Source organism: Neolamprologus brichardi, chromosome 18, assembly GCF_056152115.1.
Source record: "Neolamprologus brichardi isolate AB-2024 chromosome 18, ASM5615211v1, whole genome shotgun sequence".
Taxonomy (NCBI): Eukaryota; Metazoa; Chordata; class Actinopteri; order Cichliformes; family Cichlidae; genus Neolamprologus; species Neolamprologus brichardi.
In genome coordinates, this window is record NC_142121.1 from 31,557,805 (window position 1) to 31,575,674 (window position 17,870).

The 17,870-nt window shown below is 43.8% G+C and overlaps 1 protein-coding gene across 2 annotated transcripts; it reads right to left on the reverse strand.

The window, feature by feature from the left end:
- Positions 1 to 779: 779 nt before the first annotated feature.
- Positions 780 to 17,251, reverse strand: lrrc24 (leucine rich repeat containing 24). Of its 2 annotated transcripts, XM_087831775.1 has the most exons (5): positions 16,870 to 17,251; positions 7,093 to 7,287; positions 5,290 to 5,568; positions 3,972 to 4,140; positions 780 to 2,871 (listed from the first exon to the last, which is right to left on the reverse strand). In XM_087831775.1, exons 2-5 carry the CDS (start codon positions 7,252 to 7,254, stop codon positions 1,625 to 1,627), a joined length of 1,857 nt encoding a protein of 618 aa, XP_087687901.1. In that variant the 5' UTR covers positions 7,255 to 7,287; positions 16,870 to 17,251; the 3' UTR covers positions 780 to 1,624. The 2 variants fall into 2 exon arrangements, with proteins under 2 accessions (XP_087687901.1, XP_006802800.2); XM_006802737.2 differs by lacking the exon at positions 16,870 to 17,251 and having other exon boundaries at positions 7,093 to 12,136.
- Between the last annotated feature and the right edge of the window lie 619 nt (positions 17,252 to 17,870).

Here is a 17,870-nt window from a genome sequence, read left to right on the forward strand (position 1 = left end):
CATCTTCTCTATTTTCAACCCAAAACAGAGCTGCTTGTTTGTTTTTTGTTTCAAAAATGGCTCTTGTCTAGAAAGTTCATGAAACCAAAATTATTTTGAAGCAATTTTGCTTGTTTTATCATATAGCTATATAGAAACCACCTTCAGCAAACACATACTGCAACAAAAATTTACTACATGCACAGGATGGTTCACTTGTGCATATACCAGTTCTGGACTATGAGAGCATTCTCAGACTATACAATACTTTTGTTTATTTGGCTCCGTGGCATTGTGCTGATACTTTCAGTGTTAGTGGCAGACAGAAGCTTTACATTTTTAAAACATGTCCTTTGGTTGTAATCCTTATTAAGCTGCATAGCATAACCATGACATTTAATACTCAGTAATAAACAGCTTTAAAATACCTACAGAGAGGCCAGTTTAAAAAGAATATTGACATGTTTTTGAACAAGAATCAATACAGCTCTGGGTCTTGGTGTAAAGCAGCAGAGATTATTTGGGTTTTCAACACATTTTCAGTTGCAACCATCTATCTTAGTCCACAAGTAGCTGTGAAAGGACACTTGATATCTGCAGTGTTTAGCGGCAAAGGGAAAGAATAAATGGTTTATGAACCATTGACCTCTCACAGACTGGCCTCTACACTGTGACTCAGATCTACAGTCTCTCTATAAAGCCCTTTTCACATCTCATAGAATGAAGGGAAGACCACAGGGAAAAAGTACACACTTCAAATATGGACTATAGAGTCAGAAAAAGAGGGAAAAGGGAAAAACTTTCTCTTTTAAAATACATTTTATTATGTAGAAACCAAAGACAAAATGTACATTATTAACATCATAATGGTAATTACAGACTGACGTTAATGAAGCTTGAGTTCTTTCAGAGAGTCGACTTCACACATTAGAAATGCTAATATCTTGTTCTAGTGTTGCAGTCAGCAGGTATAAAACAACACAACATGTTAACATCAAGAAAAACAATGCTATGATACAAACATAAAAAAGACTAGATTTCTGCATTCAGAATGAACCTCTATAAACAAATCCATCTACCCACACCCACTCGCACATATGGGTAATGTTAATGTAGTTTCAGTAAGAGGATTGCTTTAGGCCTAATTCTAATGGGATGTGTAGCAGGATTCACAAAACAACTGTACTTCACTCTGAGAATTAACTTTGTAATATATTACACAAAACATAGACGAAACACGAAAAGTAAAGCGTAACGAACGAAATTGGAATAAAGTAGACACTGTGTGCTGCATCGTTTCAGCCTCTTTTTAGTGTAACTAAACATTTCTGACGAGGTTAGCCACCTAGAGTTATCCTTAAAGGGTTGATTTTGAGACAGAAAGCTGTGGTTCATGTGTTATTTCCCTTTCAATCGTCAGTCTTCTTAACCCATCACGAGTGTCATACAATCAATCAAGAAGCTCTCTCAGAGGCCACTTGTGAACCAGGTTCCCCCAGAAATTACTGACTGACAATCTCCCCTCTTTAAAAGGCCAGATAATAATCTGATGCTTCAAATCACTGCACCAAGGTGATTTCCATTATTGTCTTTAATTAAAAGTCCATCAACATATTGTTTCATGCCAGAGCATAATAATGACTCCTTAACAATGGATCTCATAGGCAACCTGTGATCCGAACAGGAGACTCTGACTGAGGAAGAGCTCTTCTGGGTCTGTTGTTAGGGGCCCCTCTCCCCCGTCCGCTGGGTTTCTGCGTAGTCCCAATCCCCCCGATCGTGTCAGAGTCTGAACCATTTCGTGATCGAGGAGAGCCTCCTTCATGCCCTTCTGTTGGACAAACCCGCTCATCATGGGACATGCAGACGAAGTGGAACCCAGGACCGGCTTGGCTCGGTTGAGTACGTACATCTCGTGGCCATGGTCATCGCGGTACTCCTCCAGCTGCGCAAAGGTGGTGGGTCCGTCAGAGTAGTCGTTCACATAGAGGATGCTCTCTTCCTTGCTCGTGCAATAGGAGCCAGTGTCATCTTTCTGATACTGCTGGTGACGAGTGTAGATCATAATCAAGAGGAGAACAGCAGTGAGTGCCAGCAAGGAGATGCCAACAGCAATAGCAGTCTGTGTGGCAGGGCCCAGGGCATTAAAGTCCATGCTGTCTTGCTCATACAGAGGCTCCTGGCTAACATCCACAACCTCAGGCTGGTAAAAGGAGTTGGACGAAGATGAAACATAGGAGTGAGTGTTCAAACGAGGCCAAAACTGAGATGAATAGGAGGAAGAAGACATGTTGACTGCTAGGTGGAAAGTAACCCTAGCCACACCACCAGGGTTCCAGGCCTCGCATTCGTAGCGCCCAGCATGTGCTACGGTGACATTGCTGAGAAACAGCATGCCGCTGCCCATGTCTGGATCGAAGCTGTCCCTCTCGCCACCTTCCTCAGTTCCACGTACAGGCCCGTGGATTGCTCCAACACCTCCCACCTTGATCCCTCCACTGCTTGGTAAGGCTGTCACCGCTCCACCTGTCCCAGGCCTAAACAGCTCCCCATTGGGTCCCAGCTCTTGAACCAGGCCTCGAGGTGACAACTGTGGTTTACCATGGGAGGCTTTTTTCCAAGTCACTTGAGGCTGAGGGTATCCTGAGGCCTGGCAGGAGACTCGAAGACTCTCTCCTAGGCGAACGGTCAGGTGGCTTGGCTCGAGCTGCACTACTGGAGGGATGCAGACCAGACTGTTTGGAGGTACCTCCACCAGGCTGAGGTGGGAGAGGCGAGGAGGTTCGGAGCACATTAGCCGACGCTGCTCTGCAGAACTCAAGAGACGCTGTCCGTCTTCGCTTATCCAGGTTCTCAGCCAGCCAAGAGCACAATCACAGCGCCATGGGTTCTCTATAAGGGAATGAAAGAAAGCAGTTAAGGAAACAGACATAAACGGAAAGCAGTTTTCAAGGTCAAAATGAATCTAGCATAAATCTGATAGCATGGTGGAAAGTAACCCTGGCCACCTGCATCATCTACTGAAGTGGATTTGTTAAATATATTTTTTTGTTCATGTAATATCAACTTTCTAATTCAATTCAATTAATCTATCCATCAATTCTCTTCCGCTTATCCAATCAGGGTCAAGGGGGGCTGAAACCCATCCCAGCTGCTGTAGAGTGAGAGGCGGAGTACACCCTGGACGGGTTGCCAGCCTGTCGCAGGGCTACCACAGAGAGACAGATAACCATTTGCACTCACATTTACACCTATGGGCAATTTAGATTTACCAAGATTTCAAACCCAGGACATAAGAAACGTCCAGCAGAACCAGGCTCTGCCGTGACCCGTTGAGGATAATGAGAGTGAGACAGGACGAAAAACATATTGTGGTGCTGTGGAGTTCTTTTGAGCCCACCGCAAGACCATGGGCCTTAGTAATCAAGACTAAATCATTGTTCATGTTTATAGTCACAGAGACATCATAGAGCTGTTTAAACAGTAACAAAAACAGACTGTGTACATTTTTTACACTCTTGGGGACATATAGACAGTGACAAAAATGTCAAACTTGGAGAGAAGTTCACTCTTTGAATCCATTAACGCCTCTGTCATTAAATGTAACGAGTGTGAAGTTGGGATTGTTGCTTTCTTGGAAGTTACAGTAAGGGTCAGTCCAACTTTAGAAAAGTGTGGGAGGAGGGATTACCAGATTTTATCTGAGTAAACAGGCTCCTCCACATGAGGTCCCATTAATTAGCTGTTTCGTTAATTTAGTTGGCTTTTTCCTCTAGTTTTAATTCTCGGAAGTCTGCCTGCTGTGACCCGCTGTTATAATTTCATTGGTAGAGTGTGAATTTCAGTGGTTGGAAGTACATTATTGCAGGGGTGTGAGTTATTCAGAAGTGTGGAAAGAGAGGAGTTATTCAAGGCACCTTGAATTAAAATCAGTGTTGCATTATTCTATCATATTATCGTAACACTTAATATAATCTAGGAATTCTACCTACCTGTAACACGGAGCACCTGCAGACTGACAAGCGGTTTGAGTGATGAGGCTCCCAGGGTGCGGAGGTGATTCCTGCTGAGGTCCAGCAAGGCCAGAGACGACAATCCAGACAAGGCTTGCTCAGCTAGAAGCTCAATGCTGTTTTCTTGCAAGTGGAGTTCCTGCAGACGCTGCAGACAGCAAAAATGACACAAAGCAGGGGAAGCAGAGGTAATTATAAAATGTGCAAGTTCATAAGGGATAGAATTATCCAGTATAGTGACAGGAGGCTGTCTCAGCTCCACCTGAGTCAGTCTGTACTGTATTACCAAATGCTAGGGATTAAGGAGACATCAGTCACGAATAAGACTTAGGCTACGTTCACACTGCAGGTCTTAATGCTCAATTCTGATTTTTTGATCAAATCCATTTTTTTTGTCTGCTTGTTCACACTACAAATAAAATGTTACAGCAAACGCGTTCTAGTGTGAACACTCAAAGCGGCCTGCATGCACGAAAGAAGACGTCACACACAACGCGCTCTGTTTAGACCCAGAGCAAACAGTATTGTTTGACTGATGGCCCTTAATATAAAGACTTCGGACTTTACGTTTCCCAATTTGGCTTTAAGTTATAAAGTTATTTTGTTATTTACATATGGCCTAATAATTATCCTTATTGCTGTTTTAGAGAGGAGCGGTGCTTCAAAGGATAGTCGGTAATGTCTGTCAGAATCTGCAGATTATACAGTACACAATAAAATGTTCACGTTTCTCCAACGTTGTCTTCCCAACAGTTTCACTGGATGGCCAGCAAGCGTTCGCGATGTCTTCTTGGGCGCTTCTCCGGCGCTTATAATTGGCGTCTGTCTTGTGTCAGTGACGTAAAATACGGATTTAATGCAACATGACCATTCAAACAGCAGTTGCTTTCTAAAACATCAGATATGTATCGTATTCAGTACTACATACTACATACGCACCCAGGTCGGATTTGAAAATATCAGATTTGTGCCGTTCACACTGTCATACCATGATCGGATATGGGTCGCATAGGGTCAAAAAAGTCAGATTTGATGCGCTTTCGCCTGCAGTGTGAACGTAGCTTTAGATTTGAAGACATCATTCTGTAAAATATCATGATATACAATCATATGATTGTTGGGCTTTTCTCTGTATCTATGAAGCGCCTTGAGGCGACATTTGTTGTGATTTGGCGCTATATAAATAAAATTGAATTGAATTGAATTAAAAACATTCTATATTTCTTTCCTAGAACACCTATTTCAAAGTTTGCATTAATTATTTCCAACTAATACATTCAGGCTGACACAACCTAACCTGTAGTCCTCTGAAGGTGTGGTCCTGGACTCGAGTGATCTGGTTGCCGGCGAGATACAGGATCCTTAGGTGCTCCAGACCCCGAAACATATCAGAGGTAACCAGGTGGATGAGGTTACCATTAAGGGCCAGCTCCAGCAGCTGCCCCTGCCCGAGAAAAGCCCCGGGCTCCAGGGCTGAGATGCTGTTGTTCTGCAGGTATAGATAATGGAGGCTGCCAAGGCGAGTCAGGTCTTGAAGACGGATCTGCACTATCGCGTTGTCCTGGAGGAAAATGGTCTTTATGGACGACAGGGTAAATGAAATTAGCAGAGTGATCACACATTGATTACATTAGGGAAACAGAAGATAGGATGTGAGGTTTCATCTGAGGTTTGTTTTGTACAAGAAAATGAGTGTGGCTTATAGCTGTGCTGCACTCAGCGGGTAGAAATTAACCACACAATGGATTAAACCAGAAACAGACCCACCTTGAAACACTGCCTCACTGGGCTGTGCATGTTAAATGTAGTCATGTGTGGTGTTCCATGTACTGCAGAATGAACTAGTTCACAGTTATGATAATCTTACTAATTCTAATGATGTCTGTATGCTCTAAACCTATTGTTCATCTGATCTTTCTCAAATCTGGCATATGTGTTTCTGAGAATCCAAATAACATCCAAAGTATGTAAGCTTCAGATAGGTTTGTCTGAGTGGTTCTCATATCAGCTCACTTGTCTGCGATCCTACTCTCCCAATAGGATCCATCACTAATTTCAAGTCATAATGAATACAACATGATTTTAATTGAGTAAAATGTGTTGACTTAACAAACCGGAACTTTGACCCTGAGAGATCTGCACTCCACTGTGAGGCTGGAACAGCGACAGCCGGAGGGACAGCCCGGAGACGCCTGAGGGTATGCTTTACTATGTTACTGAAAAGTTTCAAGCCTCTGTTTCTGAACCAGATCTGCCCCTTTGCCCTTCGCGTTCAGTTTCAAAACACCGGGTGAAGACATAGACATTCAAAATCAGGCTTCATATTGAGCCTCCACAATGAGTGATGTCACAGTGACTAGGTCCATCTTTTATTTACATCTTTTAGCTGCAGCCAACAATCTGCCTGTTCTGCAGAGCCCCATTTTGAGCCGGCACAGTCACACCCACGCACATTCTGCGAGTGCAACCTTCTTGTTGTCAATATATGATTACCTGCATGTGATGTGGCCATCTGTAAATTGAGAAGGACATGGGTTATATTCTGCCTGAATGAGCACTGTGGTAGTAATGGTAGTTTCATGTGTCTTAGTCAGTGCTTTCTGCGTTGGATCTGGCGTGCACAATTTTGCAGCTTGATTGGTAATATGCATTCATCTGTGACGCTTCCTTGGAGGAAAACACGGGGGCCACGAGGTAAAGTGTGATGGACGAGATAGACCTGCTGACTGAGGTTAATGGAACAATTTATGCAGGGCATGCTTTACATTAATATTCATGAGCTGCAGTGATGTTGGGGGGGTTTGAACCCAAGAGGAAAAAAAACCACGGCATAATGTTAAACATCTTCGCAACAGATGATCAGAGCGCGTGCGAGAGTCGCGCTCTGAGCAAGAATGAATAATTACACAGCCAACAGCGCAGCCCTTCCCTCAGGCTTACATCAAAGAGGGTCACGGTGAATTGATTAACCACAATCATTTCAGGGTAATAAGAATGGATCAGAGAGGAAGTCAACTGAAAACCTCTGGTGTGCATGTGTGTGTGTTTGGATGGGGCGGGGGCACGGGCAACTAGTGCCCTAACATACAGTCCAACTGACCTCGGTGACAGACGGGATGCCCTGTGGGATTTCTTTGACCCCGAGAGATCCGCACTCCACTGTGAGGCTGTAGCAGCGACAGCCGGAGGGACAGCCCAGGGACGGCTGAGGGATGAGGACTAGGATGATCAGGATTAGTCTGGAGAACCACAAGAGGCCCATGACGGCTTTACAGTAGGTCTTCAGAGGCAGAACCTGAAAAGAGAAGATGGGAAAAAAGGGGAAAACATTTCTCTCTTCTTGGTTAATGCACTTTATTCTCAAAGCGGAGACTGACAGCAGCTCCAGATGTGCTGTTAAAGCATATAACTGTGAAATGGCAAGGGAGGATTGACAAGAAAGCAAGCAAAAACAAGCGTATCTCTTCATCCCCAGCTATTATCCATTCAACTGTGTCTATTCTGCGGGACTGCAGCAGCTTCTATTATGGGCTTCAATTAATTAAAGATGTGATAAAAGATGTTCAGGTTGCCTCAAGGACCTCTCTCTTGTCTGCTTAATGCATGCACAAACACACTCTCCCTCATTTTCGGTCTCTTTCTTTGTCTTACAATCACGCACACACACAATTGTGTAGCAAAGAGTCACAGTCTCTGTTTTGAACTCTGTAATCTCAGAAAGCACATTTACCTCCTCAAAGCAACTCTCCAGTGGTAACCAGCTCTAATCATCTGATCAAAACCATCAGCATCGGCTGCTCGCTGCACCTTACAGTAACGTCTTGCTTTGATATAAACCCATCGCAGAGCAACTCATCCATGCACTTCTTTTTTTCCACCCGTTTTCTTTTCTTTTTTCTTTCTTTTTTTTTTTTTGCATCTATACGGTCCAGAAGGGATTTATTGTTCTGCTTGGTTGTTCACATCAAAACTCAATGCTGGCCAACCATATGCAGCCCGGCAGTGTTCAAAATAGTTAATCTGCAGCAGGTCACACGAGGATACCGGAGGGCTGGAGATATAATATGCACTGAAATGTCACACTGAGCCTGTCATTCTGTCCCCGTGACAGCAGGTTGATTTACCGTGCTTTACTGTGCCACCTGCCTCGTCCTGGAGCAGCTTCTTCCAGCAGAGAAGACGATGTCTCATTGATCCAATCTAAAATCTCACATTGTTGTCCCTCTGCGGGGGGATACTCCCACTAGGTTTAAATCTGGGACTCCCCACCATTTGACCTTAGAACTGAAGAAGCTTCTCGGATGAGAGGTGAAACGTCTTCAAGCAACTTAAAGAAGTCCAGACGCTTTTCTTTGCAAGCTCCTTTGACTACAATGACCTGGATGACTGAGAACCTTCACAGACATATTGTTAGAAAACATTCGCTCGTACCCCAAGCTGAGGGTACCCCCCGTACCCTCAGCTTGTCTGACTTGTGAAAAATCCTAGTTTACTTAAAGAGTCTCCCGGACAGATAACTGATAGTATTTGCATCTTGCTCGGAACGATCTGAAGATCGTTTAGTTTATTAATCATCAGAATGCACACAGCTCTCATTAAAGCTAAATGATGAAAGGGTCCTGTGCCTGAAATAAACTGTGACTGATAAATATTTCATTTGCCGGGTGTTTGAACTCTTCTGTCGGACCGATATCAAGCCTGTCCACTCCGTATGCAGCATTATAATCCAGACGAAATGCCTAAGCGTAAAAGTACTGGGATCGCTGTTTCAGTGGCTGAGAAGTAATTCTCAGTGCGGTCACGCTGCAGTATTAAGCAAATACGAAATAAAACCGCATTTTATTTTTTTTTAACATTGTGTGTTTCATTTAGAGCGCATTTGCAAGGGTAGCCAGCTTGATTAATACAATGTGACCTACATAAGCTTTTCAATCGTCTCCTCTCACCAAAAAAACACTTATTAACAAAAGCGTGCCATTTCCTCTCTGGAGCTCGCCAAACAAGCATGCAGAGAAATTAGGTATTTCTATTGTTGGGAAGAGAAAGCACAAAAATTGAATTCTGAAATAGGCCTTGGTCTGTCATTGAGCCTTTGTTACTTCTCACAGCGAGATGACTTCTAAATAGCTTTGACTTAACTTGAAAAGTGTCAGAAGGGGAACCGGAGAGGAAGACGCCTGCCCTCGGCTAAGAATACACTCAGAACAGGGTGCACAGTCTGATATTTGTTGTTAGAACATGAGCCCAACATCAATGCAAACGACCCACTGCCAGAATACAGCTCGTGCATTTCTGTCCTTGCTTCCAAGGCTGCTCAGTTTTTTAAAAACCGCACACATACAGAGTCTGGATGGCCCACACACAAAGGGTACCCATGGAGTCATCAGGTTCCGCAAACTGAAAGGACTCAGTGACAAAAATAACACAACGGGCGGGGGCAGGCTTCTTTAAATAATGCTGCTGACACTTGTTTTGCAGTACAATGTATACTCCACTTTTTCTAGATTCAGCAGAGACTTGACTCTTATCTTTTGTTTTGCTGATGTGGGATTTTGGTGGTAAGAGGTCAATTTGTTCATTTCTGTCTCGGTAATCCCTCGCGGAACATGCGGTAATCTGCACAATCAGATGCTTGTTAGCTAAGCCTCTGTCTGTGCTGTCCACGTTTTTGTGGAGGGAGGCGCTTTGTTCGGCATTAAAAAAAAAACGAGGTCAGCAATATATCTTTATTGACCACGTGGGAAAGTGTACATAAGATGATTAAGGCTTGTTGGTTTGTAGAGCGAGCCAAGAGCCAGGGAGAGTGCGGCCGCAGAGACCTGCCAGGGCAGATGTCAGTCAACAAATGCCAAAGGAAATCTAATAAACCTGGCATCACACAAAGCCCTGCTCAGCATTCACCAGCAGCTCCTAACGTCCGCCCACGCACATCTCTGCAAACATTATTTTGCTCTGGACTTGTTTATTTGGGCATTTCTGAATTACAAATGTCTCTTTTGCTCTTGACACAGTGATCTGTTCCTGCAAACAAAATCATCATCCACTGGTGAACAGTTACATTCTGGCTGACCAAACACTCACAGCACCGACAGCCTGCTCTTGTTTTTGCCAAGAAGGGTAGGTGTTGATATGTCAGAGGTGCAGCAGACTAGCCAGAGTGCTGGAGGCGGGAATCAAAGTTCACATTCCCGCGTTGCCATCGGTGCAGGTCGGCCTCATCCGTTGTTATGGTAACTCTCGCAATCAGGGAAGGTTCTGCTTGCAGGGCCTGAAGGCCAGCCACAGTCCCTGTGAGCTGCTGTTAGGCAAACAACTCTGCAGAAATAGAAGCTGTCATTTCCAGGGGAAAATTGCTCACAGGCACTTGAGCTATGTGATGACCCAGAGCTAAATCGTAAATTCTCTCTCTCGCTCTCTTTTTTTTGGTTCTGAATCTCTTTCTCTTTTTCCAGCTTCAACTTTTCCCTCCCTCTTTCTCTCCTTGTTGCCTTCGCAGTTTCCTTGAAAAGCCGCCATCATTTTCCCTTTCCATAGTCTCTGACCTCTCTCTTTTCTCATCGCCCGTCCTTCAGCTCTGACTGACAGGTGCTAAATCATTTGTCTCCGAGCATCCTTTTGTCCACAAATAAACCGAGGGCCAAGGCTCCGGCAGTGCACTGTGGCACTAACCCAAGAGTAACACACTGACTTTGAGAGATAGTCTTGTTGGTGCGCACCAAAATGCACAAACACACACAGGAGCGCTCATGAACATGCAAAGCACGCCTACAATACAACACTCATATACAAGCACCAGCCACCAACGTTCAGGGACACACACTCTTGACTGGCAGACGCACACACACATAGAGGAAGATGCTCATATGCTTATGCGCTTGCACATCTTGTCTACAACCAGCAGCAGCTATCATCATTCACAGACACAGACAAGTCAAACACTCACATATTTTTCTGTCAGCGGTAAAGGAAGCTCTGCTCAGTTAATAAGTCTGCATTGATTTCTTTATTTTTCCACTATTACTCTGTCCAGTTGGGCTCTGCAACCATTGATTTTCACCGTGAAAGCAGTGGGGAGGGGAGCTGGCATTTGTGAATGTCTGTGTTGAGGAGAAACACAGTAAATGACTGCATGTTGCTTATTGCTGGGTTACTTGTGTGTCTGTGTGTGTGTGTGTGTGTGTGCCTGTCTGTGTGTGTCTAGCTAACTGTCAGGTTGCCTCGAGCCAAATCACCCTCTGAGCAGCAGCAGCACTCCGCCACCACTCCCAGAGGAGCATTTACTCTAAAACCTTCACTCCCTCTCCGTGTACTAAGACAAACTCGATAAATCTTTGCTATTTAAGAGTTCACATGATAAACTGCTGTGACACATCTGTCTGTGACGTGGAGGCTGTTGTTGCTAATGTAAGCTGGCAAGCAGATAGACTCTGAAGATATTGACATAAACTGCACGGAGCCTCGAATAAACCCACAAACTCTGATTTTGTTTTGAGGTTCATGCGACGCTTTATACAGGCTGCTGCTCCGGCTGAAACTGCAACCACGAGCGGAGCAATTTAGAAATATCAGAGTATGGTGTCTCCCACGGGCTCAACAAGTCTGTGTGCTGGAATCCTTGCAAGTCAGTTTGATTTGCGACTGATAATTGAGAACTAAAAGCACAGCGGCGACTGCGGCGCTGCATAATCAATATTCCATTTTCAACATAAGATTTATTTTTATGCCCTCGTGGTCCGGGAAGGGTGGCTGAAACATCACGTCATGATTGCTCACAGCTCAGGAGAAGGTTTTCGACCCGTTTTAGCCTTGCGACTTGTTTTCTGTTGCTCCATGCCTTCTTTTTCGTTTTTTTCTCCCCCAAATCTGGTTAGTATGATGAAATACAAGCAACACTGCAAAAGCAGTGTGTCAGAAAACGTCTGACATAAAAATAAGGCTGCTGCTATATCACATGTATATCTTATTATTTATGAATAGAACAAACTAATGTGGCCAAAAATGTAACAAGTTTAAATTCATAGTTTTTTAAACCTTTTTTCTAGGATGTGCTTTTTCTTCTGTTTTGCTATTTTTGACAATTAAATTGTACTCAGACAACAGGTGTAGAGTGCGACCCCAACTGACAAAGTACACACAGCTAACAATTCAAAGGAAACCAGATAAAGTAATAAATCAGCCATTGTATTTGCACCAGCATGAAGGTGCCGTACACAGTCCACTATATACTGTATACTGGATGGATATCCAGATGGATTTAATGCAAAGCAAAAACATTTCATTTTCACTAACCCAGGACCTTTTATAAAAGAATACAGAGCATGAAACTGCTGCCCACTTACTAACAGACTACATGATTATAATAAGAGGCAAACACACATACATCAGTCTGGGAACCTCACTAACTAGCCTCTGGGAGGAGGGGCCAAATTTCCAGATCTTCTGCTTTAGCCACGATATCAGTATATCCAGGTCTATGCTTGCTATTTGATGGATTGGTGAAGGATTACCTGCTCAAACATGATTGGTTAAGTCAGACTCAGACCACAAATACAATGCAGACAGTTTCAGTTAGCAAAACTTTGGCCCATTGTCTTCAGTTTCTTCAGATTCATGTGGAGACACTTGCTTGTAGACGCTGCACAAACAGTAAACACCATGTTTAAATCTCTTACAAATTTTCTAACAAGCTCCAAAGTTACAGCACTTTGTAATAACCAACATTAGTATATGTGTGTGTAAGCAGACGAATGTTATCTGGACAGCCTTAATACTTGTTTTTAAAAAACCAGGTGGGCTGTCAGTGACAAAAATCACCACACCTGAACGACATGTTTCGTGTTCTTTTTTCACTAACAGCTGAGCTTTGTTTTCACTTTGAGTTGACTAGCTTTTAGGTTAGGAGTCGGCACCTGCTTTGGTTTAAGGTACAATGATTAGACAAGTGCAGCAACTGCATCACAGCCGCCTTTATCATTTATGGCACAGATTCAACATTCCCCAGAGATTTTGGTCCACATTGATGTGATAGCATCACACAGTTGCTGCAGATTTGTCAGCTGCATATCCATTATGCAAATCCCCTGATCCACCACATCTGGGGATTGTAGAGACCATCTGACCTCATTGTCATGTTCAAGAAACCATTCGGTATAAGATGATCTGAGCTTTATGACACGATGTGTTATCCTGCTGGAAGCAGCCATCAGGAGATGAGTACACTGTGGTCAATACTCGGGTAGGTTACGGTGTTTAAATAATGTTCAAAGTGTGCCAAGAAAATATGCTCGACAGTATTACAGCAGCAGCAGCAGCCTGAATCATTAACATAAGGGAGGATCGATCCATGCTTTCACTTTGTTTATGCCCAGTTCTGACCCTACCATCTGGATGAGAAACAGACTCATCAGATCTAGCAACATTTTTCCAATCTTCTGTTATTTACTTTCAGCGGCCCCATGCGAATAGTAGCCTCAGTTTCCTGTTGTCAGCTCACAGGAGTGGCACCTGGAGTGATCCTCTACTGCTCTAGCCCATCTGCTTCAAGTTGTGGCTTCAGAGATGCTCTTCTGCCACCTTAGTTGTTACAGGTGGTTATTTGAGTTGCTGTTGCCTTCCTGTCCGCTCCAAGCAGTCTGGCCATTCTCCTCTGACCTCCGGTATCAACAAGACATTTTGGTCCAGCGAATTGCCACTCGCTGGATATTTTCTCTCTGTTCGACCGTTCTGTGTAAGCCCTAGAGATGGTTGTGCAGGAAAATCTCAGCAGTTTCTACAATACTCAGACCAGCCCCCGTGGCTTTCACAACACCACTATAATGGTCACTTAAATCACCCCTCTTCCCCACTCTGATGCTCGGCTTGAACTTCAGCAGATCGTCTTGATCATGTCTGCATGCCTAAATGTGCTGAGCGGCCAAAACTGAGTGGGTACTTAGAGCGAGCTGTTTCTTGTATCCAGCCTTTATGATAAGCCAAACTAACTTTGGCTCTAACTTCATCTTTACAGCTGCGAGCATGGTGTCAGTCTGCCTGCCTGAAGAAATTATAGTTAAGTGCAAATTTTGAGAGAACAACAAACATAAATGAGCCAATTGTGTGTTTGTGTATGCATGCCTCAATTACTCATTTAGTAAACACGCTGGCAGCAGGCTGTGTCGCCTTTTCCGAACACAACGTCACACATACGCATGTGCTCTCTCACAACTTTTTTTCCATTTTCACAGACATTTTCCTCCAGCCTCTCTCTGTCGCACACTGTCCATTCTAATTGTCAAGCTTGGTGGATGCGATCAGTCCCAGCCGTTTCTCTCACAGTAGCCGCATCTGACAGGCTGCCTAATTTGCCCCAGATTAAAATAAGCAGTTTGACTGATTGATTGATTTTAATATTTATATACATTTTGGTCCGTTTTCATCAGTCAGGCTTCAAACCTCTTGTTTTTCTGCTGTGCCCAGTACGACATGTCACACTGACAAACACCACTCACGTTTGAAGGTTTAAGGATGGATGAGATCAGACAAGTTTGAAGGCGAATGCTGGGAAGACAGATCATCCTGTATGGCAAAGCAGAACAATCCCTTCCATTTTTATATTTCCCTGGATTTGACAGAAGCATTGACTTGAATGGATTTTCTTTTTCTATGCGACTGTTTTCTTTTAAGTGGCTGCATTTCTGCCCCCCCCACCCCCCTCCCCCATTGTTCTGGATGGACGAATCTGAATTGTAAATATTGTTTATAGCAGTCGAGTTGAAAGTGCAGGTATTACTCAAGCAGCAGTGAAACTGTGTGTGAAAGCGTATGTGTCCAGAAATGAAATGAAATGCTCCGATAATGATTGCTTATCATCCGTCTATATTGCACTTCTGTAATACTTGGGTGTGCAGTGGTTGTCTGCGGTAGGAGCCACTGAATCCTCATAAATTATGTTTCTTTGTTGCCATGGAAGTGACAGCATCTGCTGACTCCAAGTAATGGATGTCAGGCGTGTGTCAAATTGCACTCTGACACCTAGCCTATACTGTGGTTATCTGTACAGTCTGGCATACAGGCAGGAATTAATGAAACTTTAACAGAATCTGCTTCTTTTTTTTTTTTCTCATGAATTTCTTATTTCAGCTGATCTTTGCCATCTGCCCGTATCAAGTCAGGCCAGAATTGAGGGTACTATACAATTACAGCCATGAGACATTTCAGTCATCATTGTCTGGCAGACAGTAGCCAATGAAAAATTAAACATCTCTGCAGCCGTAAGAAGTCAACTTGTCCGTACGGATATGTCCACGGAAGACAGATCCCCCTCCCCCGGAGTTAAACAAACGAGGTCCTATCTAGGGTGGGGGGGTTTGCTGTTTGGCTCCACACCACTTCATGTGCAGAATAGCAATTAAGCAGAGGCAAGCACATTACAACTCTTGACATTAGGGAAGGCAGATGTCTAAAATTCCGAATAAGAAAGCAGGGTGGTCTTCCTGTAGGGTTACACTACTGCATGCTAATCATATATCACTCTTGGTCCCTCACTTTAAAGTATCTCCAATAGCAGCAGCAGCTCGTCAGATAATCTGGATATGCTGCAGCTCTGTCTGCAGTGACATTAGTGTAAGTTGTCTGAAAGGTATTCTACAGTCTAAGAGAACTATTTAAGCATCGTAGCGCTGACACATGAGGACACAAAGTTCCAAATCACTGCTGTGACCTGATTGCTAATTAATCACGCCTGGAGTTCTGTGTCAAGACAAACAGCAAGAACCTTTGACAGCTGGTCAAACAGTGATGACCCAGTTTATCCGGCAGACCCCGTGCAGTGAGATACGACCGCTCTGCAGAACCCAGAATATGTGACGCTCATCATTCCTCAAGTTTTTTTCTTTTCTCTTTGACAGGTGTTGATTCTGTTCCATGGCAGCTGCCTTTTGTGCTGCTGTTGAGCTGTATAGGTCATTATTTATTTATGTGCACTCACTGGCCCATTTGTTAGGTACACCTGCAAAGTATAATGCTGTGCAATACAATAACCCTGTTATAGCAGTCATGTATACAAAGGTGAGTTTTGAGTGATGTGTGTCAATACGGACTTGCAGTATTTGTACTCGATATGTGTGTTATATGTGTTGTATACCGGGAGGTATTTACATTTTTTGTCCGTCTCATGTACATTCTAACAAAAAAGACAAACAAACAAAAATCTTTGAACTACACAAGCATACACAGCAATAACAAGTGATTTAGCATACACACAGTTAGACAGACTTTCCATGTGAGGACTTTACACTAGGCAGCTGAATTTGAAGTCTGTAGGGCGTGTTACTAACCCCCCCCCCCCCCCACACACACACACACACAAAAAAAAAATACAAAGACCAGGTTAGATACTGTAGTATTGACACTATACAGAAACGAAAGGGTCTTATTTTTTCCACTTAAAAACTTCAATTAACATATTCTAGGAACGGTTATATGTCACCTATAAGTTCAAGTAACACGTACTCACAGACACGGGGGAAAACAACAACAACAACAACAACTAAAATCCCCAAAAAGGAATAAAAATATTAAAAATGGTGTTCTGCCAGCTTCAACTATGAGATGATAATAATAACATTTCCCAAAACAAGCCACCTCTTCTGTTTTACTCCCTTTCTGGTATCTGTGTGAGTGGAGTGGGCTCCACAGTTTTCTGTTACTTCAACACAGAAAATGAAAAAACAAACAAACAAACAAAATCAACCAATCTGGATTTAAATCAAACGTCAAACGGGGTCGCTAACAACCGACAGTGTGAGATACCTCAGTCTCACTATCCCAGGCGCGCTGTGCCCCGCCGCCGCCGCCAAAAGAAAAAAAAAAGAGAAAGGAAAGCGCATTTACAACCTACCCTTTTCTTTGCCTGCACGGACTTGGTCTCGGCAGCAGCGGTCGGGCGACTTGAAAGAAAAACTATAATAAGAATTTTTAACAATAATAACAATAATTTAAAAACAAAAAGAGGAATTCCACTTGAAATCACAGCAGGGGAAAGCGTCGGAACATTGTTTCCCTCCCTCTGCCCTGCTCGCTCCTGGCTGGGCAGCACTGAGGAGTCCACACAGGCTGAGCTGCTCCGCTGTAATTGGACGCTGCGAGCTGGAGGAAACTGCTCGCGTCTGCCAGGGCTGGACTTCAGTGCTGATGATGCTCCATTAAGACTTAAGACTCTTGTCTCCTTCCTCTCATATTATTATGCGGCTTTGATTCGTATTCGCCCTTTTTCCCCTGACTTTATCGGTTGCTTTCTTCCAATAGTGACCCACTCTTCTAATTATCTCTGCTTGAACGGACTCCCTCCCCCTTCTCTCTCTCTCTCTCTCTCTCTCCTTCTCGCTCTGTGTGCATGAGTGAGAGAGCAATAGAGATGGAGATCCCTCACTCCTTTTACTCTCATTTATTCACTTTCATAACACACTAGGTGATCCTCTTGCCGCCGTCAACCTTTTGTTACAGTTATTTTTAAGTGACAGTTCCACAGCAGAAGGAAGGACGCTAAAGAAAAAGCGCCACGTTGCTGTGAAACAACACATTAGCAGGGAGGGGAGCAGAGTGGTTTCAGCACCACGGACAGCGGCCTCGTCTTTTATTGTGAAAGGTTACGGGCGTGTAAAATGTGATCATCCATGGTCTACTGCTGAGAAAGAGACGCTCATCATATATTTCCGGCTGTGACGACGACAGGAATGAGATTCTGAGTTGAAAAAGTCCTATTTCGATCTGGCCAAGGGCAAGAGAATCCAAGCTGAACCGCCAGCCTCTCAATATCCTGAAAAACCACACTACTCAGTCATACTGCAGCCACAGTTCATTACCGGCTGTGTGGCAGAGGATGATTTTGAGCACAGGTTA